General features: G+C 42.8%; 1 protein-coding gene across 4 annotated transcripts in view; it reads left to right on the forward strand.

Annotated features, from left to right (window-relative positions):
* Positions 1–18939, forward strand: part of IL6ST (interleukin 6 cytokine family signal transducer) — a 104182-nt gene extending 85243 nt beyond the window's left edge. For all 4 annotated transcript variants that reach the window (XM_077462704.1, XM_077462705.1, XM_077462707.1 and 1 more), the window contains 4 exons: positions 1862–2002; positions 8686–8782; positions 10575–10656; positions 15431–18939. In XM_077462704.1, coding sequence (XP_077318830.1) covers positions 1862–2002; positions 8686–8782; positions 10575–10656; positions 15431–16075 — 965 coding nt within the window. In that variant the 3' untranslated portion in view covers positions 16076–18939. The remainder of the gene's footprint in view (positions 1–1861; positions 2003–8685; positions 8783–10574; positions 10657–15430) is intronic.
* The last annotated feature ends 5281 nt before the right edge of the window (positions 18940–24220 follow it).

Here is a 24220-nt window from a genome sequence, read left to right on the forward strand (position 1 = left end):
AAACACATCAGATCTCAATGGGGAAAAATATCATGCTGAATATCTATCTATACTGATATGGACTGGGTAATGTGTTAGGAATGAAAAGCTGCCACATCGTTCGATGGAAATGAAAGTTATCAACCTACAGAGAGCTCAATTCAAAGAAACCCTGAAAATCAAAGTGAAAAACTAATGCAGCAAGCTAGTCCATTTTGCTGAAATTTCATTGCAGCAACTCAAAATGGTACTCGGTAGTTTGTACGAAGGGACACAGACCCCTACGGGCTAGACAATGGCACCCTGACTGCAATTGTCTAGCCTGTAGGGGTCTGTGTGACCCTTCATGGATATGCCTCCCAGATCATTGCCGATCCACCACCAAACTGGTCATGCCGAACGATGTTAGACAACATAATGTTCTCCACGGCTTCTCCAGCCCCTTTCTTGTCTGTCACGTGCTCAGGGTAAACCTGCTCTCATCTGTGAAAAGCACAAAGCGCTAGTGGCAGGCCTGCCAATTCTGGTGTTCAATGGCAAATGCCATTCAAGCTCCACGGTCCTGGGCAGTGAGCACAGGGCTCTTGGGCCACCCTCATGAAGTCTGTTTCTGATTAGTCAGACATTCACCCCAGTGGCCTGCTGGAGGTAATTTTTTTTTAGGGCTCTGGCAGTGCTCATGCTGTTCCTCCTTGCACAAAGGAGCAGATACCGGTCCTGCTTAAAATGCCTTCTACGGCCCTGTCCAGCTCTCTTAGAGTAACTGCGTGTAACCTACTCCCTGCTCTTGAGACTGTGCTGGGAGACGGCAAACGTTCTGGCAATGGCACGTATTGATGTGGCATCCTGGAGGAATTGGACTGCCTGAGCTCTATAGGGTCATGGTATCGCCTCATGCTACCAGTAGTGACACTGACCCTAGCCAAAAGCAAAACTAGTGAAAAACACTCTAAGGATGAGGAAGGGAAAAAATGTCTGTAGCCTCCACCTGTAAAAACCATTCCCGATTTGGATGTCGTCCCATTGTTGCCTATCTAGTGCCCCTGTTAATTTCATTAACACCAAAGCAGCTAAAATGGATTGTTGAAGAAATAAGTGTAGAGCAAAAAAACAAAACAAATGTACACAAATAAGTGTCAAAATAAATGTATCAAGGATAACCTAAAGAACATAGGTGAATGATAATACAGTGAAGTGCAAATGCCACACACAGATCAAATAACCAAAGTCCGCATATATAAAAAAAAAGTCCACTGAGTAGAGGAGTAGCTCTAGGTCCCAAGCGGAGGTAAATAACATATGGTGACAGCTAGCTATGATGACATCATAAAACGTATTCTGATAAGGCAATGGGTACTCTTACCGAAACGGTACGGTAGTGCATCAAAAAGGCTTGTAATACTGGTTTCCCAGTGCAGGGTGATGCTTGGCTGAGAAAAGGCACAGAAGCTGTACCACCAATATGGATGGAGTTGACTGGTAGTTCCAGAGCAGAAATTTCCAAAGGATCCACACCAGTCTCAGGTAGGGTATTCAGGAGCGACAATCGAGGTTCAAGCGTAGTGAGAGGACAAAAAGCTCCACATAGCGTAGGTCAACCACGGTTGGTTTATTAGAAAATAACCATACAATGGAATGCAGATAAAGATTAAAAAGTGATCAAAAAAAATGTATAAAACGCAATGTGGGAAGCAGGAGGTGCTGGTCCTATGCATTTTCAACTAAATAGTCTTCAACTGGGGCATACCAGTTTCATTATATTCACTTCCTCATTTTAAAACTATACTGTTTAATCAAAACAAAAAAGGGGACACTGAATACTGTTTGTTGTGCTTCATATCTGAGGTATTGTTAATAATACAAAATGTGCTTTGTTTTCTAGCTGTCGCTTTGAATTCCACTCAGACTGAGTACATGATGACTTCCCTGACCGGTAACACAGTATACAGCGTCTCTGTGACTGCCAGCAATGAAATCGGAGGGAAGGAAGGCTTACCGTTCACGTTTTCCACCAATAGGTTTGGTAAGGATCAACCATTTCGAAAATTCTGATCGTAGACTCGGTGTGTAAAGGGATGGCTGTTCTTATTACTCATTGCAACCAATAAGAGTTTCCTAGTTCATTCTCCTGTATGGCACTTAGTGAATTGAATAGAAATGTTTTTGCTGCACACACCAAAACCAGCTTTTCGTTCAGACCTCTTGATATATGATGGTTCTTAACCACTTCAGCCCCGAAGGATTTGCACGGTCGTGCAACGTGGCTTCCAAACAAAATTGACGTCCTTCTTTTTTTTTTTTTTTTTTTCCCCCCCCCACAGCTTTCTTGGTGGCATTTAATCACCTCTGCAGTTTTTATTTTTTGCAAAAAAAAAAGCGACAATTTTGAAAAAAAAAACACATTATTTTTTACTTTTTGCTATAATATGCCCACAAAATATATATTAAAAAAAAAAAAAAAAATTTTTTCCTCCTCAGTTTAGATACGTATTATTGATTGGTTTGCGCAAAAGTTATCGTGTCTACAAAATAGGGGGTAGTTTTATGGCATTTTTATTAGTTGTTTTTTTTACTAGTAATGGTGGCGATCTGAGATTTTTATCGTGACTGTGACATTATGGCGGACAGATCGGACAATCTTGTGTAAATTGGAGAAAACACTGCGCTAAACCATAAACATGTAATAACAAAAAAAAAACAAAAAAAAAATATAAATATATATATATATATATATATATATATATATATATATATTTCTATATTTACTCCCAATGTGTGATTAAACACAATAAAGCTGCTAACACGCAAAATCCAGACAGGAATTCAAAATTAAAGTGTAGCACTAAAAAATGGTGAATAATACAAAAAGTGACAAGTCCTTAATCATGTGAAAAAAAGGGCAACAGTGGCCATAGGTCAAACGGTGAATGTCCACTGGTATCAGTCCATTCAAGGGGCTTTATCTTCCAACACCGGCTTACAGTCAAGATAGCTTCTACTTCAAACTGCTACAACATACAGATAAGAGGATGGGTACTTTTACCATAAGCGGTGGACACATACACCATACGGCAATGCGTCATGCGAGCTTGAAAAGGCTAAATGGCCAAAGATGGTAGATGCCCGGCTTGGTGGTGTCCCCCAAGATGTAGCTTGAATCCGTGTCCACTTCGGTCAGAATCCACAATTCAAAACTGGCAGCTCCAGGATAGATGGACGACCAAGCTCAATCCCTCAAAGGTTGATCCGAGGATATCTGTCAGATGCCAACCATAGGGAAGAAAAAGATATGGAGGCACTCCACATAGTATTGATCAACCAGTGAAGGTTTATTGGAATTAAAAACACCAAACAAATAATGGTAAAGCATAAAAAAATCACGATGAATAAAAAGCAATATGGGAAACAGAAAATGCTGTTCCTACGCGTTTCGACTGCAAAGTCTTCTACTGGGGCCTTCTAATGGGGAAGCTTTTTTTGGGGTTTACTGAAAGCTAATGCTTCAAGGGCAGTTGGAATAGATTTCCTACCTAATGTACGCAGTATAATGTTTTCTGAGGCGCTGGGGATTCTGTTGGGCACCATGGTCCCAGAGGGAGAACACACTATCAAATGTTGCGGTTGAGACGCCAAATAGTACAGCCAAGGGTTTGGCAGCGCAAGACCGCCTTCTACCTTTAGGCGTTGGAGGTGTTCTAATTTAATCCTAGGGGTCGGCTTTTCCATATTAACTCTTGAAATATTGTATTTACTATTGTAAAGGTCTTTAATGGGATCATTACTGGGGAGTTGTGTAACATGTAAAGCAGTTGGGGCAAAAGAATCATTTTAATTAGATTCACCTTGCCCGTAGCCGACCTACATAAGGTGTTCCATGTCTTGGCTCTTGAGCGGAACCAGGTCAGCAGCGGGACGATGTTTAGAGCACTGTAGTCTCTGATCCGTGGGGTCACCTGTAACCCCAGGTATTTAAAGGAGAGGTCAACAGGGATCTCTTCCACCTGTCCCCTCTGCTGTACTTGTGGTTCGTCTATTGCCATCAGTGCTGACTTGGTCCAGTTTATTTTAAGACCTGAGAACTCCCCGAAATGGACCATCGTGTTGCTCAGTGATTGATCTGTGTCGCCCAACAGAATCATCGTATCGTCTGCATAGAGCATCCCCTTCTCCTGTCTGTCTCCATAGCAGAAGCCGGTGATGCCACTGTGCTCCCTGATCTTAATAACCAGTGGTTCTATTGCCATGGCAAACAGCAGGGGGGGACAAAGGGCACCCGTGCCGCATGCCCCAGCCCAGTGTGAATGTCAAGGACAGCCTACCGGTTCCTCTAATAGCCACCCTCGGGCAGTGGTAGAGCAGCCGCACCCAGGAGATGTACCCGTCCCCGAAGCCAAACCGCTTCAGTGTCTCCCAGAGGTACGGCCACTCCACACTGTCAAAACACTTTCATAGCATCTAGGGACAAGAGAGCCCTCTTGCCCACATTATCAGCCAATGATTGCATATTAAGAAATAGTCTTCTAAGGTTTATTGCTGTTGACTTGTTTGGCATAAAGCCTGTCTGGTCTGCATGTATAACTGAGGTGATTGCTTTGTTTAGTCTGAGAGCCAATACTTTTGCCAATATCTTTGTCTCACTGTAATAGTGAAATCGGCCTGTATAAGGCCGGGTTTCAGAATTAATACAATATGGGCTTCGGAGGGGCAAAACATTCTCCTCTAGCAACATTAAATATCTTGAGCAGTTTGGGTAGTAGTGTCTCAGAATACTGTTTGTAAATTTCCATTGGGATCCCATCCCCCGTGGAGCTTTGCAGTTGGGAAACCCTGCTACAGCTGTCTGTAGTTCCTCCAAGGTTAATGGAGAATCCAGTGCTTCTCTTTGGGGACCTGAGAGGTTTGGGAATGCTATTTCATCTAGATAGGCGTTCAGTTCCCCAGAACTGTAGTTCGAGGTTGGGTGGTAAAGCTTTTCATAGAAGTCTGCTAATGTTTGTAGTAACATGTCTGGAGAGTGTACCAGTTGTCCCCCCACCATCCTTATAGTTCCTATTACTGGAGATTTCTGCTCAGAGTTAGCTATTCTGGCCAAGAGGCGGCCCGTTACTTCCCCCTCTTCAAAGAAAGTGGTCTTACAGAAAAACCTTTTTTTTCCCGCAGAGGAGCTTAGCAGGTGGTCATAAGCTGATTAAGCCGGCTGCCACACCCCTTGGCGGAATCTGTGGGGTCCTGAACGTATCTTGCCTCCAGGGAGTGGGCCTGTAATTCTAGTGCCTCTCTAATGGTTTCAGACCGCCTCTTAACCTTCATAACTTCCTTACTGAGCAGTTTTCTCAGGAAAGTCTTAAATGCCTCCCATTCATTAAGCACGGATATGTGGTCAGGCTGCTGGGTAAAAAAAAATGTTCAGATGCTCCCCTCTATCTCCTCAGGGGATGTAAATAGCTGAAGCCAAAAGGCATTCAATTTGCAGGGTGCCCTGGGGAGTGAGGATATTTGAGTAACAATCAAGTTTACCACCAGATATGAGTGGTCTGACACACATCTTGGTTTGTAAGAAATGTCTGAGACTGGGGGGAGCATGGCTGGGTTTCCCACCTCTAGGTCTAACCTGGACCAAGGACCCGTGGGTTTTCGAGAAGCAAGAAAATTGTTTACTGGATGGGTTTCGCTGCCTCCTGTAGCAGTCTTGCCAGGGGGGTTAGCCTCTGGGGGCTATGTGATCCCACTACCGGGTGTTTATCAAGGCCCACGTTTAACCAACTGTTAGTCCCCAACGATCAGCAGCGGGAGGTCCGGCCTCCCCCCACGACGTCACTTCCCGTTTACTAGGCTGCCAATGGCGCCGGTTTTAAAAAGATATACGGTATTCAGAATCGCTGTTTTCGGCGATCTGAATACATTGAAGTGTAAAGGAGGGGTGGGGGTCTTTTAGACCCCCGATCCCTCCATAAAGAGTACCTGTCACCACCTATTACTGTCACAAGGGATGTTTACATTCCCTGTGACAGCAATAAAAGTGATCAAATTTTTATTTATTTTTTAAAAACAATTTATTCATTTTCAAATAAATAAAATAAAAAGTAATAAATTTTTTTTTAAAGCGCCCGTGGTCCCCGCGAGCTTGCGAAGCAAAGAAAACGCATACAGAAGTAGCGCCCGCATATGTAAACGGTGTTCAAATCACACATGTGAGGTATCGCCGTGATCGGCAGAGCGAGAGCAATAGTTCTAGCACTAGACCTCCTCTGCAACGCTAACCTGGTAACCGTAAAAAAATATTAAAGCGTCGCCTATTGAGATTTTTAGGTACCGTACTTGTTTGGTATCTTGTTTGTACCGTACATGTTTGGTATCTATTTACTCGGCGTAACATTATCTTTCACATTACGCAAAACAATTGGGCTAATTTTACTGTTTCGTTTTTTTTTAATTCACGAAAGTGTCCCTTTTCCCAAAAAGTTGCGTTTAAAACACAGCTGCGCAAATACCGTGGGACATAAAATATTGCAACAATCGCTGTTTTATTCTCTAGAGTCTCTGCTAAAAAAATATATGTTTGGGGGTTCCAAGTAATTTTCTAGCAAAAAATATGGATTTTACCTTGTAAACACCAAATGCCAAAAATAGGCTTGGTCATGAAAGGGATATTCCTGGTAGTCCAGGGACCTGTGCACCACCACACTCACCCCTCGGGAAAAGGAGGTGTGGGTGGAGTGGTACGCCCAGCCTATCCTCGGATACTTCAAGCACCCTCTGGTTTCACTCATAAGGTGAGTCTCCTGTAAACATAAGACAGCAGGAAAAATTTTTATTTTGACAAGTGAATATCATCGTATGCTTGAGGGGGAGTTCATGCCCCTAATGTTCCATGAGATTCTTGCTGCGCTCGCCATCATGGCGGGAAGGGGGGGGGTGACCCACAAGGGGTGGGAAAGGTGGAATAGTGACAATCTGCTGTATCCTCAGGGTGATGGGTGATCAAAAATGTAGAGTTCCTTGGACTGTGTGGTAGTCTAGACTGTAAACTGCAGTAGGGCACAACGGCGCCGTCAAATAGGCCATCATTTTTGGTTTGGTGGTTCCTTAACCTGCTGTAAGCTCTTGCAATGTAGAGTGCCAGCGTAACATTGACAGGTAAAGGCTTCCAGTTTAACATTGCCAACAGGGCAAAACTTTCGTTGCACCACGGCCTAAAGGGTAGGCCAACTTTTTGTCCTTGCATTCTCCAATAAAGAAAAAATTTGAAGAAAAGAAGGGGGTAGATTAGAAAGTCAGATATTTTCCTTGCGTTTTAATAAAGGTACAGTGTTCCCCGGCAGGAGGGAAAGGAAGAGAAGCCGGTATTTAAGAAGTGGGGGGCCAACAAGGCAAGTGGGGACAAGCGAGAGCTGCATCTCAGCACTGTGAAATATCTACCATACAACTTTATCCCTGTGCGGTATCCATAGTTCTGTAGTAAGGTCAGTCTCCGTCTGCATTGGCCTGGTGGTGACTCAAAAAACTGCGTGCCCATCTGCTGTCACACGCAGCTTTGCTGGGCATAGCATGACGTAGGGTAGTTGTAGGGCCCTCAAACATTTCTTCACCTCTCCAAATTTTGCGCTGGATTTCTGGACTTCAGCAGAAAAGTCCAGGTAGAATGATACCCGGACTCCATTGAATTTGACATTCGCCTGCTCCCGCACGCATCTTAAAATCGCCTCTCTGTAATGTAGTAGTTTGGCCAGCATTGACCTGGAGGGGGCACCCTGTGGAGGAGGCCTACCCAGTACTCTATGGGCCCTTTCCACAGTAAAAAATGGAGAGAATGAATCTCGTCCAAAGAGTTCAGCAAGCCAACTTTCCACGAATGAAGTGGGGTCTGCTTCTTCTCCCCCCTGTGCCTCCTCTGCTGCTTCAGTAGCCCCAGGGCCCTTTAACTTTTGGGCGTAGTACAGTATGTCCCTGTATTGCTCCTTACCCTGTGGCTTTGGGGCTTTCCTGCTGCCTTCCTCTCTGGATCTGTTGGTCGTCCGCGGAGTGTACTGTGACATGGCCACCGACGCTGTGGCGCCATCTTGGGAGTCCGGTCACGCCGTCTCCAAAGGGCCTCAGCAGGTCTTACTCCGGGTGCAGGGGGCCGGTGGTGGGTCCAGGAGTTGCTGGTGCTCGGTAGCCAGCTGGGGAGCCGAAGGAAGCAGGATTTTAGCTGCCGGGGAAGGATCAGTGAACGGATCAGGCAGGAGCTATGAGAAGTGCGTCCTCTCACATGCCGGTTGGCCACACCCCCAGTTTATTGTGCTTTAATGCATTAAGCAAAAAAATAAAATCTGTGTTTAATACTACTTTAAGCTAAATTTCTTTAAGAAAGTCTTTCATGATAGAAACATGAAGGCTGGCATCATTGACTTCTCATTCTGCAAGTACTAGTTACCTGGCTTTCAGTCAGTACTGCAGATGAAGACTTCTGACTATCATAAAATGCATAATTTGAATGTATTAAAGCAGATCAGCATGTGGCCAGGTAACGAACATTTTGAAGCGGAGGCAATGAAAACCCTAATTTTTCCCAGGTTTAATTTATTCCACACAGGTGTTTGGTGCAGTGTTGGCTTTAGACTGAACATATTTGTATGCAAATATCGACATGCATTTTCTTGCTGCTTTAACTTGCCATTTCATTTTCACGCTAACCATCTCTGTATTTTCTTCTTTTGTTTATAGACACTGGAGAGGTTGAAGCAATTGTGGTTTCCTCTTGTATTGGTTTTCTATTACTTGTGCTTATCGGCGGGATCCTGCTTTGTAACAAGAGAGATCTGTAAGTATTGAGTTATTCGTTACACTATTGTCTCCCCCTGTGGAGACTAAAAAATGCAACATGATTTTATATTACCAGATGACAAGGGAATTCTGGTTGATCAATGATCATTGGATGAAATCCTTACTCGTTGCTCCTGGTATTTTGCCTCCGTGGAGTTTTGTAAGCTACCACTGTGCTGAGAATCTTGTCTGCTGGTGGTGGTTTGATTGAAATTAAAAAGGTTGACAAAAATAAAAATAAAATAATAATTTGTTTATTTGATTGATTTAATAGGAAACATTGCAGGGAGGTCAGGTACAGTGTTTTCTATGCATTAAATAACCAAGCCTAGCATGGAAATTTGGAGTGTGAAAATTTCCCAGAATCCCATGCTGTAATGGCTATTTATGGTTCAGGAGACCCCAGAGTTAAGAGAAGTAGGGTTTTTTTCCCCCCGAATCATACTTCTCGAGGTGGATGTAGCATTGGTCTGATGCTGCATCTCTCCCCTGCTGGCTCTAACATGAAGAACCGAGCGATCAAACACCATTGATCTCTTGGTTCTCTGAGCTCTGAGTGTCAGTCACCGCTGTCTGCTCTGCCTACTCCCTCACTCACTGGATCGCTGGGCTGTGGAAGGGACGGGAGCAACCAGCTCAGGCTCGCGGAGCCAGATGGTGGTCCAGGCATGTGGGTGGATCCTGACTTCGTTGTCACGATCTTGCTTGAGCCTGGACCGGCTCTGTGACATCAGCAGGCTTCAGCTGAAAATGGGTCACAGAGGTGCAAATCGAACTGTGATCTACAGGAGAAGTACAGCCAAACTTTTTCTGTACTTCTCCTTTTAAGCAGTAAACTTGGTAAAAGAAAAAAAAAATTCACCCTGCAAGGCAATGTCATATTGTGCTAATATGCATCACATCCTAGCACATTATGAGAGACTTGCTTTGAAATGAAGCTCTCCAGCCGCGGGCTTAAGTTTTCACCCGTTCTTCCTTCTGTGTTAGCGGACTCTGGCTATCTGATTGTGTGACGTGATGACATCCGCACATGCGCATGGGAGCTACTGTTTACAGCACAGTATCCCGTTCCTTCAGAGCGCATGTGTCGGTGACGTCACTGGCTGCAGCTTCGTGGATCATCTCATAAACCATGCACGTTTAGGAGGATACTCATTTTACCTACAGGCAAGCTTTATTATAAGATACAAGACTTTTTCCTCTTCTTTTTTTTTTTTTTTCACAATGAGTAATAGAATGATCACAAAGACATTCCAAGAGGTTTGAATATGTTTGTGTGCAGTAAGTGCTTGTGACTGTTGGAAGTATGAGATATAGTTTCCACACTTTGTCAAACTCAGTTTGGGGTGTGTCGTGTCATTTTTTTGCATCTTTATACTTACCAACTGCCACTTACTACAGGCATACATGGCTCAGTTTTCTTTTCCATTTACGGGATGAAGGAGAGCAAATTGGTTTTCCTAATAACAGTGTGGTCAGAGGGACCTCCACTGCCATCTATTGTATTCAGACAGCAGTAATAGGATGCAATCACTTTTTGTTTGATAACTTTCCACCTGGCTCAGCAGATTTGTAAATTGACTATTGTTTAGCCCAATGGTGCCAGCAGGACCACCTGTGACTTGAATTGTGACCTATTTAGTGGGAATCTGTGAAGGTTTAAGCCGCCTTTAAAGGTCTATAATCATTTACTTGATTTACATCACAAAAATGTGGCACTTTATGTGGAATGTGCAGTTCTGATACAGCAGACTTTTTTTATTTATTTTTTTTTTATTTATTTTTTTCAGGATTAAAAAACACATTTGGCCAAATGTTCCAGATCCCTCAAAAAGTAATATCGCTCAATGGTCTCCCCAAACGCCTACAAGGGTAAGTTAATGAGGCTTGTTTAAGAATATCACTCTGGTTTCTTTGTTACTAAAATTATTCATAATCTTTAACCCTGTTTGGGGGGGGGGGGGGGGGTTCTGATTAACACCTTGACGCTGACCACACTCATATATGCGGCTGCTCAGTGGGTGGGCCTTAACGCAGAGCAGCTGCATATGTGCAGCCTTGTTAAGACAAATTTACCATGCCGGGAGCACTGGGCTGTATTTGAATTGCCCCCCCCCCCCCCCCCCATTGCACGGAAAGGAATTGCATTTAGTTACTGCAAGAACTCTTTATTTTAGAACAATAAAAAAACAATACCCTGCTTTTAAAGGATTACATTTCTCTATTAAAAGCTAGCTTAATCCCAAACATGAAAAAAACTACTAGGACTTTAAAGGTTTCCCTACCAAAAAAAAAAGAATAAAAACTTGCATTTTTATTATCTAAAACATTAAAAATGATTACAATGTAAGTGTTAAACATTTCAGGTATTGTTTCAGAACAAGTTACATATCAAGCCATTAGTGATAACTGTATCCTAGGTTGGTCATAGATAGGATCTCATATACATATCTTCAATCCCCAACATGTTTTACTGGACAAAACCCACTTCCTCAGGGAGAACTGGCATATATCTGCTATGAGGGTTTATATTGCATGTAACCTCTTCCCAGAATTGAAGACTTCAGCAGCCACATTATACATTGTATAGCTCTGATAAGGAGGAGCTGGTATATGCCCCCATAAGAGAGGTGCAAAAGGGGGTGGGCATAGATGCCTCCACTGCTGGCCACACTACTTCCAGTGCTCCATGGTGCCACTCCATACTTTCCAGATGTCTCACCATACAGGCTGTCCCCTCCAGCCCACCAAAAAAATGACACTTACCCTGAGTGTAATTTTTTGGCATGCTGGAGGGCACAGCCTGTTTGGTGAGACATCAGAACAATATTGGGGAGCAGCACCATGGAGCACTAGAACTAGTGTTGCAAGCAGTGGGGGCACCTCTGTCCCCCCATGTCTCTCTTAAAGGGGGGCATATACCAGCTCCTCCTTATCCAAGATACAGTGGGTATAGAAAAGAATTGCGTCTTTTTAAAATCACATTTTGTTGCTTTGCAGCCTGACATAAGGGCACCGTTTTTTGTTTTAGTATTTACTGTTATAAGTGTGCAAGTTATAACTTTTAACATCTAAGTGAAAGATTTAATACTAGCATGTCAGAGAAAAAAAAAAATCAAAACCAGAATTCCCCCCCATATCCTCCTCGAGGACTGCAGTCCACAAACGGTCACCATCAAATGTAACCGAACTTGAGCAGTTCTGCAAAGAGTGGGCAAATATTGCAAGTCAAGATGTGCAAAGTTAGTAGAGACATGTTTCACATGGATGTGAATACAGCTGGATAAAACAAAAACTGTGTCTGTCTCCATTGCAGGCTGCAAAGCACAACGATTTGATTATTTTAAAGGGGAGTTATTCTTTCCTATACCCATTGTATGCATCATTTTTATTGGCAGGGTCCCTTATTTCTCTGTGGCGGCTGGGGGGGAGGAAGGGGGAAAGGATGCAAAGAAGGGAAGGGGCTGCAGGAGGGGAAAAAAGAGAAAACTTGAAAGGGAGTGGAGGATCCATAAGGAAGGGGACTTCAAGGGCAACACCTGATCCCTAATCCAAACAAGGATATTATGGAAGGATCACCTAAACTCAAGGTCTATGGGGATCATACCTTTTTAAACTTCCTGGGGTATTCTCTATTAATATATGCTAACTTGTACATGGGAAGGGCTGCGTTCACCATAGCTTGCCACGAGGACACTGCAGATACCGTCAAGGACAACCATTTCATCAGAATTTATTTTTTGGATTAGTAAATGAGATAAGATATCAATAGCTTAGTATGGTGAGACCGTTGTTTATCATCCTGAATCCCCAGTAATGGTAGGGACGGAGAGGATGAGAGGGTCAATTGTAGTCTAAGATTTCTTTTGCCAAAGACAGCAGTGCAATAAGTGACAATAGAAGGGCAGTACCCATGGTGAAGTCTACAACAGGGACACATGTGGTCCCGATTTGGCAACATTCTATGCAACCTAGAGGGATTATAATATGCCCGGTGAAGAAATTTAACTTGAATCAATTTATCTTTTAGATGAAACAATACATTTAGGACCTTGCTCTAAACATTCCCTCCATTTTCCTTTTTTCAAAGAGGAAATAACCCCCTGCCGATGGAAGAATTGGGTTTGTGGAGCGGATATGACACTGCTTATTTCTGGTCTGGGTACAATGGTGTGTGCCCCTTTTTAAATACACCTGCAGCTGATGTGCTAATAAACTGATTAATCTCTACTCAATATATTAAATGTACAATCAGCAAAATAAATTAAATGTGAACACATACTTAAAATAACTTGTAAATATGGGCATCTGATACAATATTGCAAATTCATAAATTGTGCAATTAAACAAAGTAAATCTCTATACAAAACACAATGTAATGTGCAATAAAGTGACAAGTGCCATGTGCAAAATGATTCCTTGGCATCCATAATCGAAAACCGAAAAAAAGTGACATGTGCTTAGCAATAACACACAGGTGGTTTGACATAACATTGATCTGGATAGGCAGATGAACTTCGGAGGAAACGGACAGCCCTAGATCCTGTATACAGCCACAGAGTGCTATGAATGCTGTTACACCTCTTTTTAAAATGTATTTTTTTTTTAAAGGAGGCAGAAAAACACAGTAAGAAACAATCTCATGAAAAATAGGTTACAGGGCCATTAAGTAGTGGATATATATGAATTGTTTGGAGAATGAGGATATAATTTATTGGTAACTTTAAAGTTATAGTAACTGCAGTGCTCCATTAAACATATGTATGGTATTTACAGTTATGGGATAACTTTGCTGCAGAAAGATGGGCTCCAGACCTTCTCTTGTGGTTGCCGCATGTGGCATCTATCACATGACTTCTGCCAAATGTTCCTGGGGGGCTGGCTATCGGGCCAATGTATATATACGGTCGGGTGGGAGCTCTCTACTTCCGACTGGACGTTCCTGAACGTCCTTCAGAAGTAGGGGAATCGTGCGTGCGCGAGCAGCGGCTCGATCCCAATGCGCTTGTGTCATCCGGACAAGGCGCATCTCGGATCGGCAGGAGGGCTCTTTGATTGGCCCTCCTGATCACACGACGGCTGTGTCTAATCACAGCTGTCATGTGATGTAAACAAACAGCCGGTTGCTAGGCAATCGGCTCTCCTCTCCTCACACGGGAGTCGTCGCTGAGGAGAGCGGATCGCTGCAGCCGGCTGGTGATCAGTGAGTATGGGCTGTTTTTTACAGCTTTTTACTCACTGAACACCAAAATTGGGCTGGGAAGGAAAGGGGCCAAAGTGCCCTGTATTGTAGTAGTTAATGGATAGATTCATGCCACCTCTTAAAGGGGTTATAAACCCTCGTGTTTTTTTTTTCACCTTAATGCATCCTATGCATTAAGGTGAAAAAACTACTGCCAGTTTTACTTGCCTAACCCCCATATTTCCCTCGGCGGAGACATGCTCTCCCTCTCTGCACGGGGTCCCAGCTCTTGATTGGATAGGTTGATAGGAGTGCCGAGTCTGGCATTCATGTCTAGACGCAAAACGAGCTGCACAGGGGAGGTTAGTATAACATGTTTTGTTGTTTAAAAAATTAAATGGGAAGGTTTACAATCACTTTAAATGGGACAGCTTCTGGTGAGTGAGAAAAGAAAGGGGGAGCACATGTGGAATCAACAGCACACCGTGAGACTTATGATTGCAAATATTATATGATGGACTTATACAGTATATTGTTTCATAGCACATGTCACTTTTTTTTTCCGTTTTCTATTACGGATGCCAAGGAATCATTTTGCACACTGCACTTGTCAATTTATTGCACATTTCATTACGTGTTTTGCATAGAGATTTACTTTGATTGCACAATTTATGAATTTAAGATCTTCACGGCAACATTTCGTAGGGAAATTGGCCGGTAAGAGATCCATTCCTGTAGGTCCTTGCCTGCTTTGGAAACAAGTCTCCTTAGTGACAGGGAAGAGAAGGCAAGAGGCCATGAGAAAGCTCTTTGTCTTGTAACTCCTGTCACCCAGTTTTACAGTTTATTCTGGGCAGAAATTTCATTACTTTAGCAGTACTCTGTATGGCATTTTACATTATTTTCCTCTGATTTTTAGGTGCCTTTTTTGATGTTTAAAGTGACACATACTGAATACCGCACACACTTCTGGAGCCAAAACACTGCCTCTGCTCCCCTTTAATGCACCTAGGAACCCTAAAACCCAGCACTGTCTGTAATGTAAAAGCCAACAATGATGTAACTGCACTGTTTACTCTTTACTGTACCCTTCATAGTGTAGATGGTAAAACCTTTAAGTTTGGAGGGGTGGAACTTTGACTACAAAGATTGGTTGTTAATTGCATTACAGAGCCCCCTATATTTTGACGGTCCTATTAGGATGGTGGGGTTGATCTACTGAAATGGGAGAGAGAGAGCAAAATCTGATGCTGCTCTGCAAAGAAACTAATCGGCATCCAGGTTTTAGTGACAACGTTTAATTGTACAAGCTGAAGTTAGAAGCTGATTGGTCACCATGATTCTGAGTGCCCCAGTTTTCGTAAATCTCCCCCAGAGATTGTGTTATGTTCCTGATTAAAGTGTGACAGGTGCACTTTAATCATTGTCACATATGTAAAATAACTTTTTTGTATGTTTCTGCAGCATGAGCCGAAAAGTCATCCCTTCCAGGACGGTAGTTTCACTGACGTCAGTGTGGTGGAGATAACTGCTGATGAGAAGTCTTCATACAGTAAACAGGACCTGAAGTCTGTGGATTTGATAAAGAAGAACACATCAGAAGGCCTCAGTAGTGGCATTGGAGGCTCTTCCTGCCTGTCTTCCCCACAGCTGAGTATTTCAGACTCGGATGAGGTGGAATCGGGTCAGAACACATCTAGCACTGTTCAGTACTCTACAGTCATTATCAGCGGATACAGGGGACAACAGCCAACTGCTGCAGCCCTACCAACTTTCTCCAGGTCTGAATCAACTCAGCCTCTGCTAGAGTCTGAAGAGAGGCCAGATGAGCAGCCGGTCTTAGACATACCAAACCAGTATTTTAAGCAAAACTGCACTCAGGATGATTCTACAGGCAGGCTTCAGGCCCTGCAGCAGGAGAACCTTTCTTCTCGTATACATGAGCAAGGTCAGAGTCCGCAACTAGCTGGACTTGGCCATGAAATGGACCCTGAAGGCTTTAATGCCGGGAAGAATGTGAGTCTGGAATGTCAGCCAGCAGAGATGGACATGGAGATAAAAAGTTATTTACCACAGACGGTGAGGCGTGGGGGCTACTTGCCCCAATAGACTTTGAGAGCCTTATGTCAGAATTTGGACTTCATTTTTTCAAAGCCACCAAATGGGCAAATGGAGGAGACTAAGCCAGGCCTGGTGCATGACTGCTTCACCTTTTAAACTCCTGATTACCAAAGAGATCATTGACTTTCAGTGAGGCTGGGTTCGTAAATCTATGCTGCAGTGCATTGCGGAACTGTACATGTTGATGCATGTTAAGTGTCTTAACGCATTGTGGTGCCATTTAGAATGGCACCCCAATGCACAAAGACAACACTGATTCAATGCAGGTGTTTTGCCCTGCACAGTAAAGCACTACTATGCTGTGTTGTTGAAAATGGCAAGTCTGTTTGTTTTTGGAGGTTTTTATTTTTTATTTTTTTTATTTTGGGTGCATTACCAGCCCATTCATGGGCTGCCTTAATGCAACGGACCACACCTTGATAGTGTGATCCCAGACTAAATGTATGTTCTGATTCAGCATGATTTTTAATTTCTTATTCCCTGACATTTTTTTGGAATTTTTAAAATTTTACAGGCACTAAATCGAGTATACTTTCTGTATCAATCTTGATGGATTAAATCTGCTTCTGTGCAACTCTTAGGTTTCAACTTCCCACATCAGAGTTTAGTGATTTCAGAATACACTGTTCATAACAGGACAGTGATCACCCTTTAGCAGTACCTGTATGCATGTATAATTATATGCATGGTATGTAAAACAATAATAATTCTGTTAACACAAATGACAATTTGTATATATAGATATACTGTAAGTGTTCAGATAATTAAAATCTTAAGGCACCCCATGTATGAACAGGTATAAACAATGATTAAATGTAGTCCTGTCTTTTAATGGTTCTGCCATCATCTAAGACATTGGTCTCCAACCTGCTGCACTATCGAACAATGGGGGCACTATTACTTCCACTGACACCAACAATGGGACTCTATATTCATTTCACTGACATCAACGATGGAACATTATGCCCTCCACTGACATTAGGACCTGGGCACTATTCTTTCCAATGATGTGAATGATGGGGCACCGTTACTGACCCCAACAACTGGCACTATTTCTCCCTACCATGTTTAGTCCCACTGATATTGGGGCATTTTCTATTCCCATTGGCCACAGTCCACTGCCCTAAAGTCTGAGTGTCATTAATCTGGCCTTTTGTTTTAGAAAGTCTGAGGACCTCTGACCTAAGCAAATATAAAGATTTAACTGGGTGAGAAGAGCCCATTTAGGTCGAATAGTTGTATTGACATTCAGGTTCTTATTACTTTTTGAACTGACATTTCTATAAGCCAGATATGTGTCCTCCAAAAGTTCAGTAGAACGTGTAGGTGTCCGTGCTCCCTTACACTTCTCTCGGGTCTGGTTGTTTAGTGCAACATTTGCTATTCAGCACTTAGATTTTACAGCCAACTCTGACACTGATCTTCCCAAAGACATAAGGGGAATCTTTCAGGAAGCAAGGCACCTTTTGCCTTGGACGTAGGCACGCATTAGTGACTCGAAGCTTTTACCGGCAAGCATATTCATTCCAAATCATAGTAACCCAGGCCATTTAGTCATTTTCTCTGTAGTCAGATCAACTAAAGAATGATTTCTAATTGGTTCTGATGCCAGGTTAATTAAATTAAAGGAAATCTGTCAAATAAACAAAACAAAAAAAAAAAAAAAGTACAAGCTTCTAGATAATTTTTACCTCCGCTTTGCTATATATTGAGTTGGACCTTAAAACAAGCAAGGCAGTTCAAGTGTGCACACCTCAATGGCTGCATACTTTGTTCCGGGTTAGGGACTCGCTGCAAGAATGAGTGCATCAGAGCTCCTCTAACATTGCCAGCACTGGCAAGCTCCATTACTAGTTTGACAGGTTCAGTGCATAATTGAGAAGTTACAATCCGCAATCAAGCCATTTATAATGTATTTGGTGATCCCAATAAAGGCTGAGAAATGGTGCGATCAGAAAAGCCTGGCACATTGTCTACTTGACTTCTGGGATGAAGTCCTGGTTATAAATTACATTTCACTCATTATTTCTTACACTGTCTTACTGTATACACAAGGTTTCATTTGATGGTTATTTCTTATGGTTTTGCATAGGTAAGGGCAGACAGAATTTTCAGCTCATATGTCTTGTTCATCTTTTGTAAGTAGTAGCAGTATTAATGAACGAGTTTATGCTTCTGCACAATTTTAAGTCAGATTGGTTAAATGACAGCCCAATGTACACCTTTTTAGTGGTATCTTATGTATTCTCTTAAAACACCAAAGTGACTGTCAGAACATTGACAGCTGAACATTTATAGCCTAGCAATACCTTATCCAGCCTTCCATAGATCTATCTTCTAATTAGAATATTGGTTTTAAAGGTCCGTTTTGTCCACCGAACGTGCCTTGTACAAACATTCTCTCCAGAAAGCAATTGATTGGTGTGTTTAGTATTCTTTTAATACTGTATAGTAATGTCTGTGCATTTGTTTTTTTGTTGAACTGTACATGTTATGCCTAGTATATACAATGTATATCATCCTTTACCAAGAAGCATTATATAGCAAATATGCAATAAATGTTAGGGTTCCCCCCCCCCCCCCTAGAATGACTCTTTAATGCCCATACCATTAATAATAATATATTTTTGTAGTGTTCTTAACTATTAATGCTTTAATTTATTTTTTAATAAATATTCTCAGTCCATTGTCATACAATACAATGTACTAAAAGAAGTTGTTTTGTTTACAGCCGATACTAAATTTATGTAACTATAAATAAATTTTTCTCAATAGACTGTGAAAGCAGCAGTGGCACCTGCATGAGAATGCCCATTGTACACTCATTTCAATAAACTATGAAAAATGTAAAATCTTGTTTTTTCAAACAATAGTCCATTTTACTTCTAAAGGGATGACATGATTTAACCTCTTCGGGTCTCTGCATACTCCGTATGTACCAGAACAATTTTTTCCCCTCTTTTGTTCATTGAAGGAGACAGCCATACTTTGACGAATGGGTTTGATGTCACCACCTACAGGAGCAGGATGCCAAGCGCAACTAAACAAAGCAAACCCAGGGGGTGGCCTTCTGGAGATGGACAAACCCCCATTTGCAGCAAGGAGTTCAGTTATTGACTAGCATTTCAGGAGTTAGGACATTGAGCTTTCTTTCTAGCTCCTAACTCTTTCAGTTCTTTGCAGACTTTTATTTGGACTTTTTTTTTACCTTCTGTCAAATGGATTTTTGTTTTTGCTTTAATTCAACTGTGGTGCTGGGTCATAAGCCAGATATCATAGATTCAGCTAGTCCCCCCCCCCCCCCCCAGCTTCATCAACTAGCACACGCCGTCCCCAGTATAGGGGGATCAGCTGCAACGTCACACGGAGTGACCCCTTAGTTGGACTGGGTTCTTCCATCACAGCACCACATATTGGCTGACCACACCCAGATAAATATAGGATCAGAGGTGGTTTGCGCCCCCTGATATTTCACTGGAGAACCATGAATAGTGTCCAAGTTGGTGTTGGATGCATCAGTTTACAGCATAGGTATTTATTGCCCTGGATGATCTTTTTTTATCATTCACCCACCTATTTGGTTGCAATGTTTTCACTGAACTATTCAAAGGTGGCACTGAATGAGTTAATGTGCCGTTTTCTTTTTCTCAAAGCCCTTTCTGGAGCTGATTGAGTTTGTGCTGGATGACTGATATCCTTGTCAGGTCCTGCAGGCCTCTGCCCCCTCCTTGGATGTGAGTCAAGCAGTATGAGGGTCCTCTTTGACTTTTTTTTTCTTGCTGCGATGGAAGGCTTTATTTCACACGTGAAAAGGGCCCTGATTATGCAAATTGGCTACCAAGATTCCCCTTCCTCCTATGTCCAACGACTACCACTGAGGATATCATCTCCCCTCCCTCTTCTGCTAGTGAAGAGGAGTTGCCAGTAGCAATTTGGCTTGTGAGAAAACATTGGTCCCCAATTTGATTACGGCAGTCAGAGAAACTTTGAAGATGGTAAATTCTGTATAGCTTTAGGGGACTGACAGATGCAAATGCCCTCCAACATATTTCCATATTGGTAATTTTTTTTGTTTTATGTACATGTCTTGTTCATTCTCTTGTCCAATGTTCTTTTTGGCCCACTATACCTTTGAAGGATTCACCAAATGGGTTTACCCCTCCAGTATTGGACTCTAGAGTTTTGAGGCTGCATAAGCCTACCGTCAATTACGTGCCTCAGCCCATTTGATTTAGATCTGAGAGACCATGGCAAAGTTGCTATGCCAAGGCTTTGCACCCAAACAAAACTCTCCCACTTGCTATTAGCAGATCAACTAGTTCAAGGTCTCTCACCTGTCTCCACTGTTTGATGGCTGGTCTTCCAAAAAAGTCCTTGCTGACCATTAGTGTGTGGCTACCTCCTTGGTGTGTCCCTAGATATACTCATTAAGAACATCATGGGTGGCAAGAGCATCATCCTACCTTAAACACAGAAGACTAATGACACACGGGCAGTTCCTCTGGATCCAAGTGTACTTGGCAGCCTAAGGCCCCCAAGCCAACACAGAGAAGCCCCCGCTCTGGGTGAAGGTGTGCCCTCACCGCACCTCTTGGGGGGAGGGGGGAGGAGGCGGCGACATCTCCTGTTTTGCCAACCACTGGCTTTCCCATGTCTGACGACTGGGTTCCGGAGATTATCATTTCCAGTTACAAGACAGTGTCCAAACCTTTTTGCCAGTGTTTTTTTGTTTTTCCCTCCCAGTCAGCACCTCTCCTTTTTAGTGGTTAGGTGACTTACAACTTGCAAGATGGCACAGGATGAAAGGTCCTTCTACTACAGCAGAAGGCTACAAAATCCCCCTCTTCAGGGTCTTCTACCTCCTCAAGATGCAGACCACCTCATCTACCCAGGCTTCAACTTTATAGCAGAATTGTGGCACTTCTTTTTGGCGCAACATTTTGAACACAAACGCTACCAAGTCCTCCTCAAGCCACCTTCCCAATGAAGGGGGTGCCCTCACTTCAAAGAGCAGTAGGCCATCTGTGCCTATTTCCTGGGACACAGACGTCCTAGACCTGTGAGCTTAATTGGTGCTTTCAGTGGGTACATGAACACTACCCCCCTCACAGTTTTATTTTCTCAAAATCAACTAAATCTGCCCAAGGACAGTCCAATTTACAGAATGCCCTGAACCATCTCTTGTTGCAGGGAGTAAGTAGTTCCAGTACTCACCTACAGGACAGGTGCAAAGGATTCTGCTCAAACCTGGTTTGTTACAAAAACCCAATGAGGGTATTAGTCCTATCTTGGACCTTAAACAAATACCTGCAAATTCCAAAACTTTGCATTGAACCCACCAGGTCAGTAATTCCTTTTGAGACCAGGGGAATACTTGGCATCTGTAGACATCAACATGCCTAGCTGCATATCCCAAGCTATCTACCTCATCAGCACTTTCTGCATCCCAGTTTTTCACACTGCCTTTTATCTTATCCTCTGCTCCAAGAGTTTTCACAAAAGGTGTTTGCACCGCTTCTTGCACTTCTAAGGCTTCAGGGCATCCAGGTCAAAGGGTCTATAGATGACGTTCTGAAGGACTTTTTTCCAAAACGTCCACAGGACCTTTCACGTGGGTGACCACATCTCAAAAACTTGCTCTCCTACCTTGTTTGCCTAGAATATTTGGGCCTAATTCTAAATACAGCGACATGCAAAAGAATTCCTTTCAGGAAACAAACTGCGCTCTTAAAATTGCCAGTCCCCGTCAACTCTTCTCTACCTTTTTAACACTCTACTCTGTCTTCCATGCCTCCACCCACTAACTCACTCGCTGACCAGGAGATCACCAATCACTTAAAAAATAAGATTGCTACAATTCGTAAGGAGATCTGCAATGCGCATAAACCTCCCCCACTTAACACCCCATGTCTATGTACAATAATTACTTCCCTCATTCAACCCTGCTGGTATTAACGAGGTTGCTGAACTTTTTTCTAACGCCCACCCAACAACCTGCCCTCTGGATCCTGCTCCTTCTCAAATACTATGCTCACCCTGACTCTATTCTACACTCTAACTCATATTTTCAATCTCTCCCTCTCTTCTGAATCTTCCCCAATGCTCTAAAACATGGGTTAGTACCCCTCTCCTTAAAAAGACCTCACTGGACCCCACCAATCTTAACCTGTGCCCCATCTCCTTACTTTCTATTCCTCCAAACTCCTTGAAAGACTGGTTTACAACAGACTGAGCGATTATCTGACTATGAACAAACCCTTGACACAAACAAACACTTGATGCCCCTCAGTCCAGATTTCGCCCTCAACACTCCATGGAAATTGCTATCCTAAAGGCCCATACACACGATCAGACTTTTTGACAACAAACATGCAAATTAACTGTTTTGGAGCAACATCCGACTGTGTGTATGCTCCATCGGACAAACTTTTTTGTTTTTCATCGGACTTTTATTGGCTGTGCGAACGGACAACGTTTCTGGCAACAAAAGTCCAATGGAGCAAAGTCTGATCGTGTGTACAGAAAACCATAGGACTTTTGTACAAAGTACAAACAGGCATGCTCAGAACCAATGCAAAAGATCAGACAACAATGCAGAAGTTGACCAAAGGTGGCAGTAAAGAGCAGAAAAACCACATGATTTGGTGAAAGTTGGCTGAAAAAGTCCTGCTGTGTGTATGCAATACAAGTTCAGGGCTGATGCCCTTTTGTACAAAAATCCAAGGGAAAGTTTGTACAAAGTCCTATCATGTGTATGAGGCTATAAACTCACCAACAACCTACTAATGGCTAAAACCAAAGGACACTATTCTGTATCACTTCTCCTAGACCAGTGATGGCGAACCTCGGCACCCCAGATGTTTTGGAACTACATTTCCCATGATGCTCAACTACACTGCAGAGTGCATGAGCATCATGTGAAATGTAGTTCCAAAACATCTGGGGTGCCAAGGTTCGCCATCACTGTCCTAGACCTTTCTGCTGCTTTTGATATGGTGGACCACCCCCTCCTACTCAAAAAAAAAAAAAAAAAAAAAAAAAAAACCCCACTCCACTCCTTTGGTCTCCGTGACTGTTCTCTTCACTGGTTCCCATTCTACCTATCCTACCGCTCCTTTAGTGTCACTTACAATTGTACTTCCGCCTCCTCTCCTTCGTTTTTCTGTCGGGGTCCCCCAAGGTTCTATTCTTAGACTTCTCCTTTCCTCAATCTATACTTCCTCCCTGTATCATATATATATGATTGCCTCCCATGGCTTTTAATATCTTTATGTGGATGACACACAACCTACCTCTCAACTCACTCCATCTGTCTCCTCACGCAGCACCAACTTACTAATACATACAGTGCCTTGCGAAAGTATTCGGCCCCCTTGAACTTTTCAACCTTTTGCCACATTTCAGGCTTCAAACAAACATATAACATTTTTATTTTTTGTGAAGAATCACCAACAAGTGGGACACAATTGTGAAGTGGAACAAAATCTATTGGATTTTGGAAACTTTTTTAACTAATAAAAAAATGAAAAGTGGGGCGTGCAAAATTAATCGGCCCCCTTGTGTTAATACTTTGTAGAGCCACCTTTTGCTGCGATTACAGCTGCAAGTCGCTTGGGGTATGTCTCTATCAGTTTTGCACATCGAGAGACTGAAATTCTTGCCCATTCTTCCTTGCAAAACAGCTCGAGCTCAGTGAGGTTGGATGGAGAGCGTTTGTGAACAGCAGTTTTCAGCTCTTTCCAGATTCTCAATTGGATTCAGGTCTGGACTTTGACTTGGCCATTCTAACACCTGGATACGTTTATTTGTGAACCATTCCTTTGTAGATTTTGCTGTATGTTTGGGATCATTGTCTTGTTGGAAGATAAATTTCTGTCCCAGTTTCAGGTCTTTTGCAGACTCCAACAGGTTTTCATCCAGAATGGTCCTGTATTTGGCTGCATCCATCTTCCCTTCAATTTTAACCATCTTCCCTGTCCCCGCTGAAGAAAAGCAGGCCCAAACCATGATGCTGCCACCACCATGTTTGACAGCGGGGATGGTGTGTTGAGGGTGATGAGCTATGTTGCTTTTACACCAAACATATAGTTTTGCATTGTGGGCAAAAAGTTCGATTTTGGTTTCATCTGACAA

The sequence above is a fragment of the Lithobates pipiens genome, unplaced genomic scaffold, assembly GCF_037356315.1.
Source record: "Lithobates pipiens isolate NorthernLeopardFrog02 unplaced genomic scaffold, aLitPip1_a1.2 Scaffold_3, whole genome shotgun sequence".
Lineage (NCBI taxonomy): Eukaryota > Metazoa > Chordata > Amphibia > Anura > Ranidae > Lithobates > Lithobates pipiens.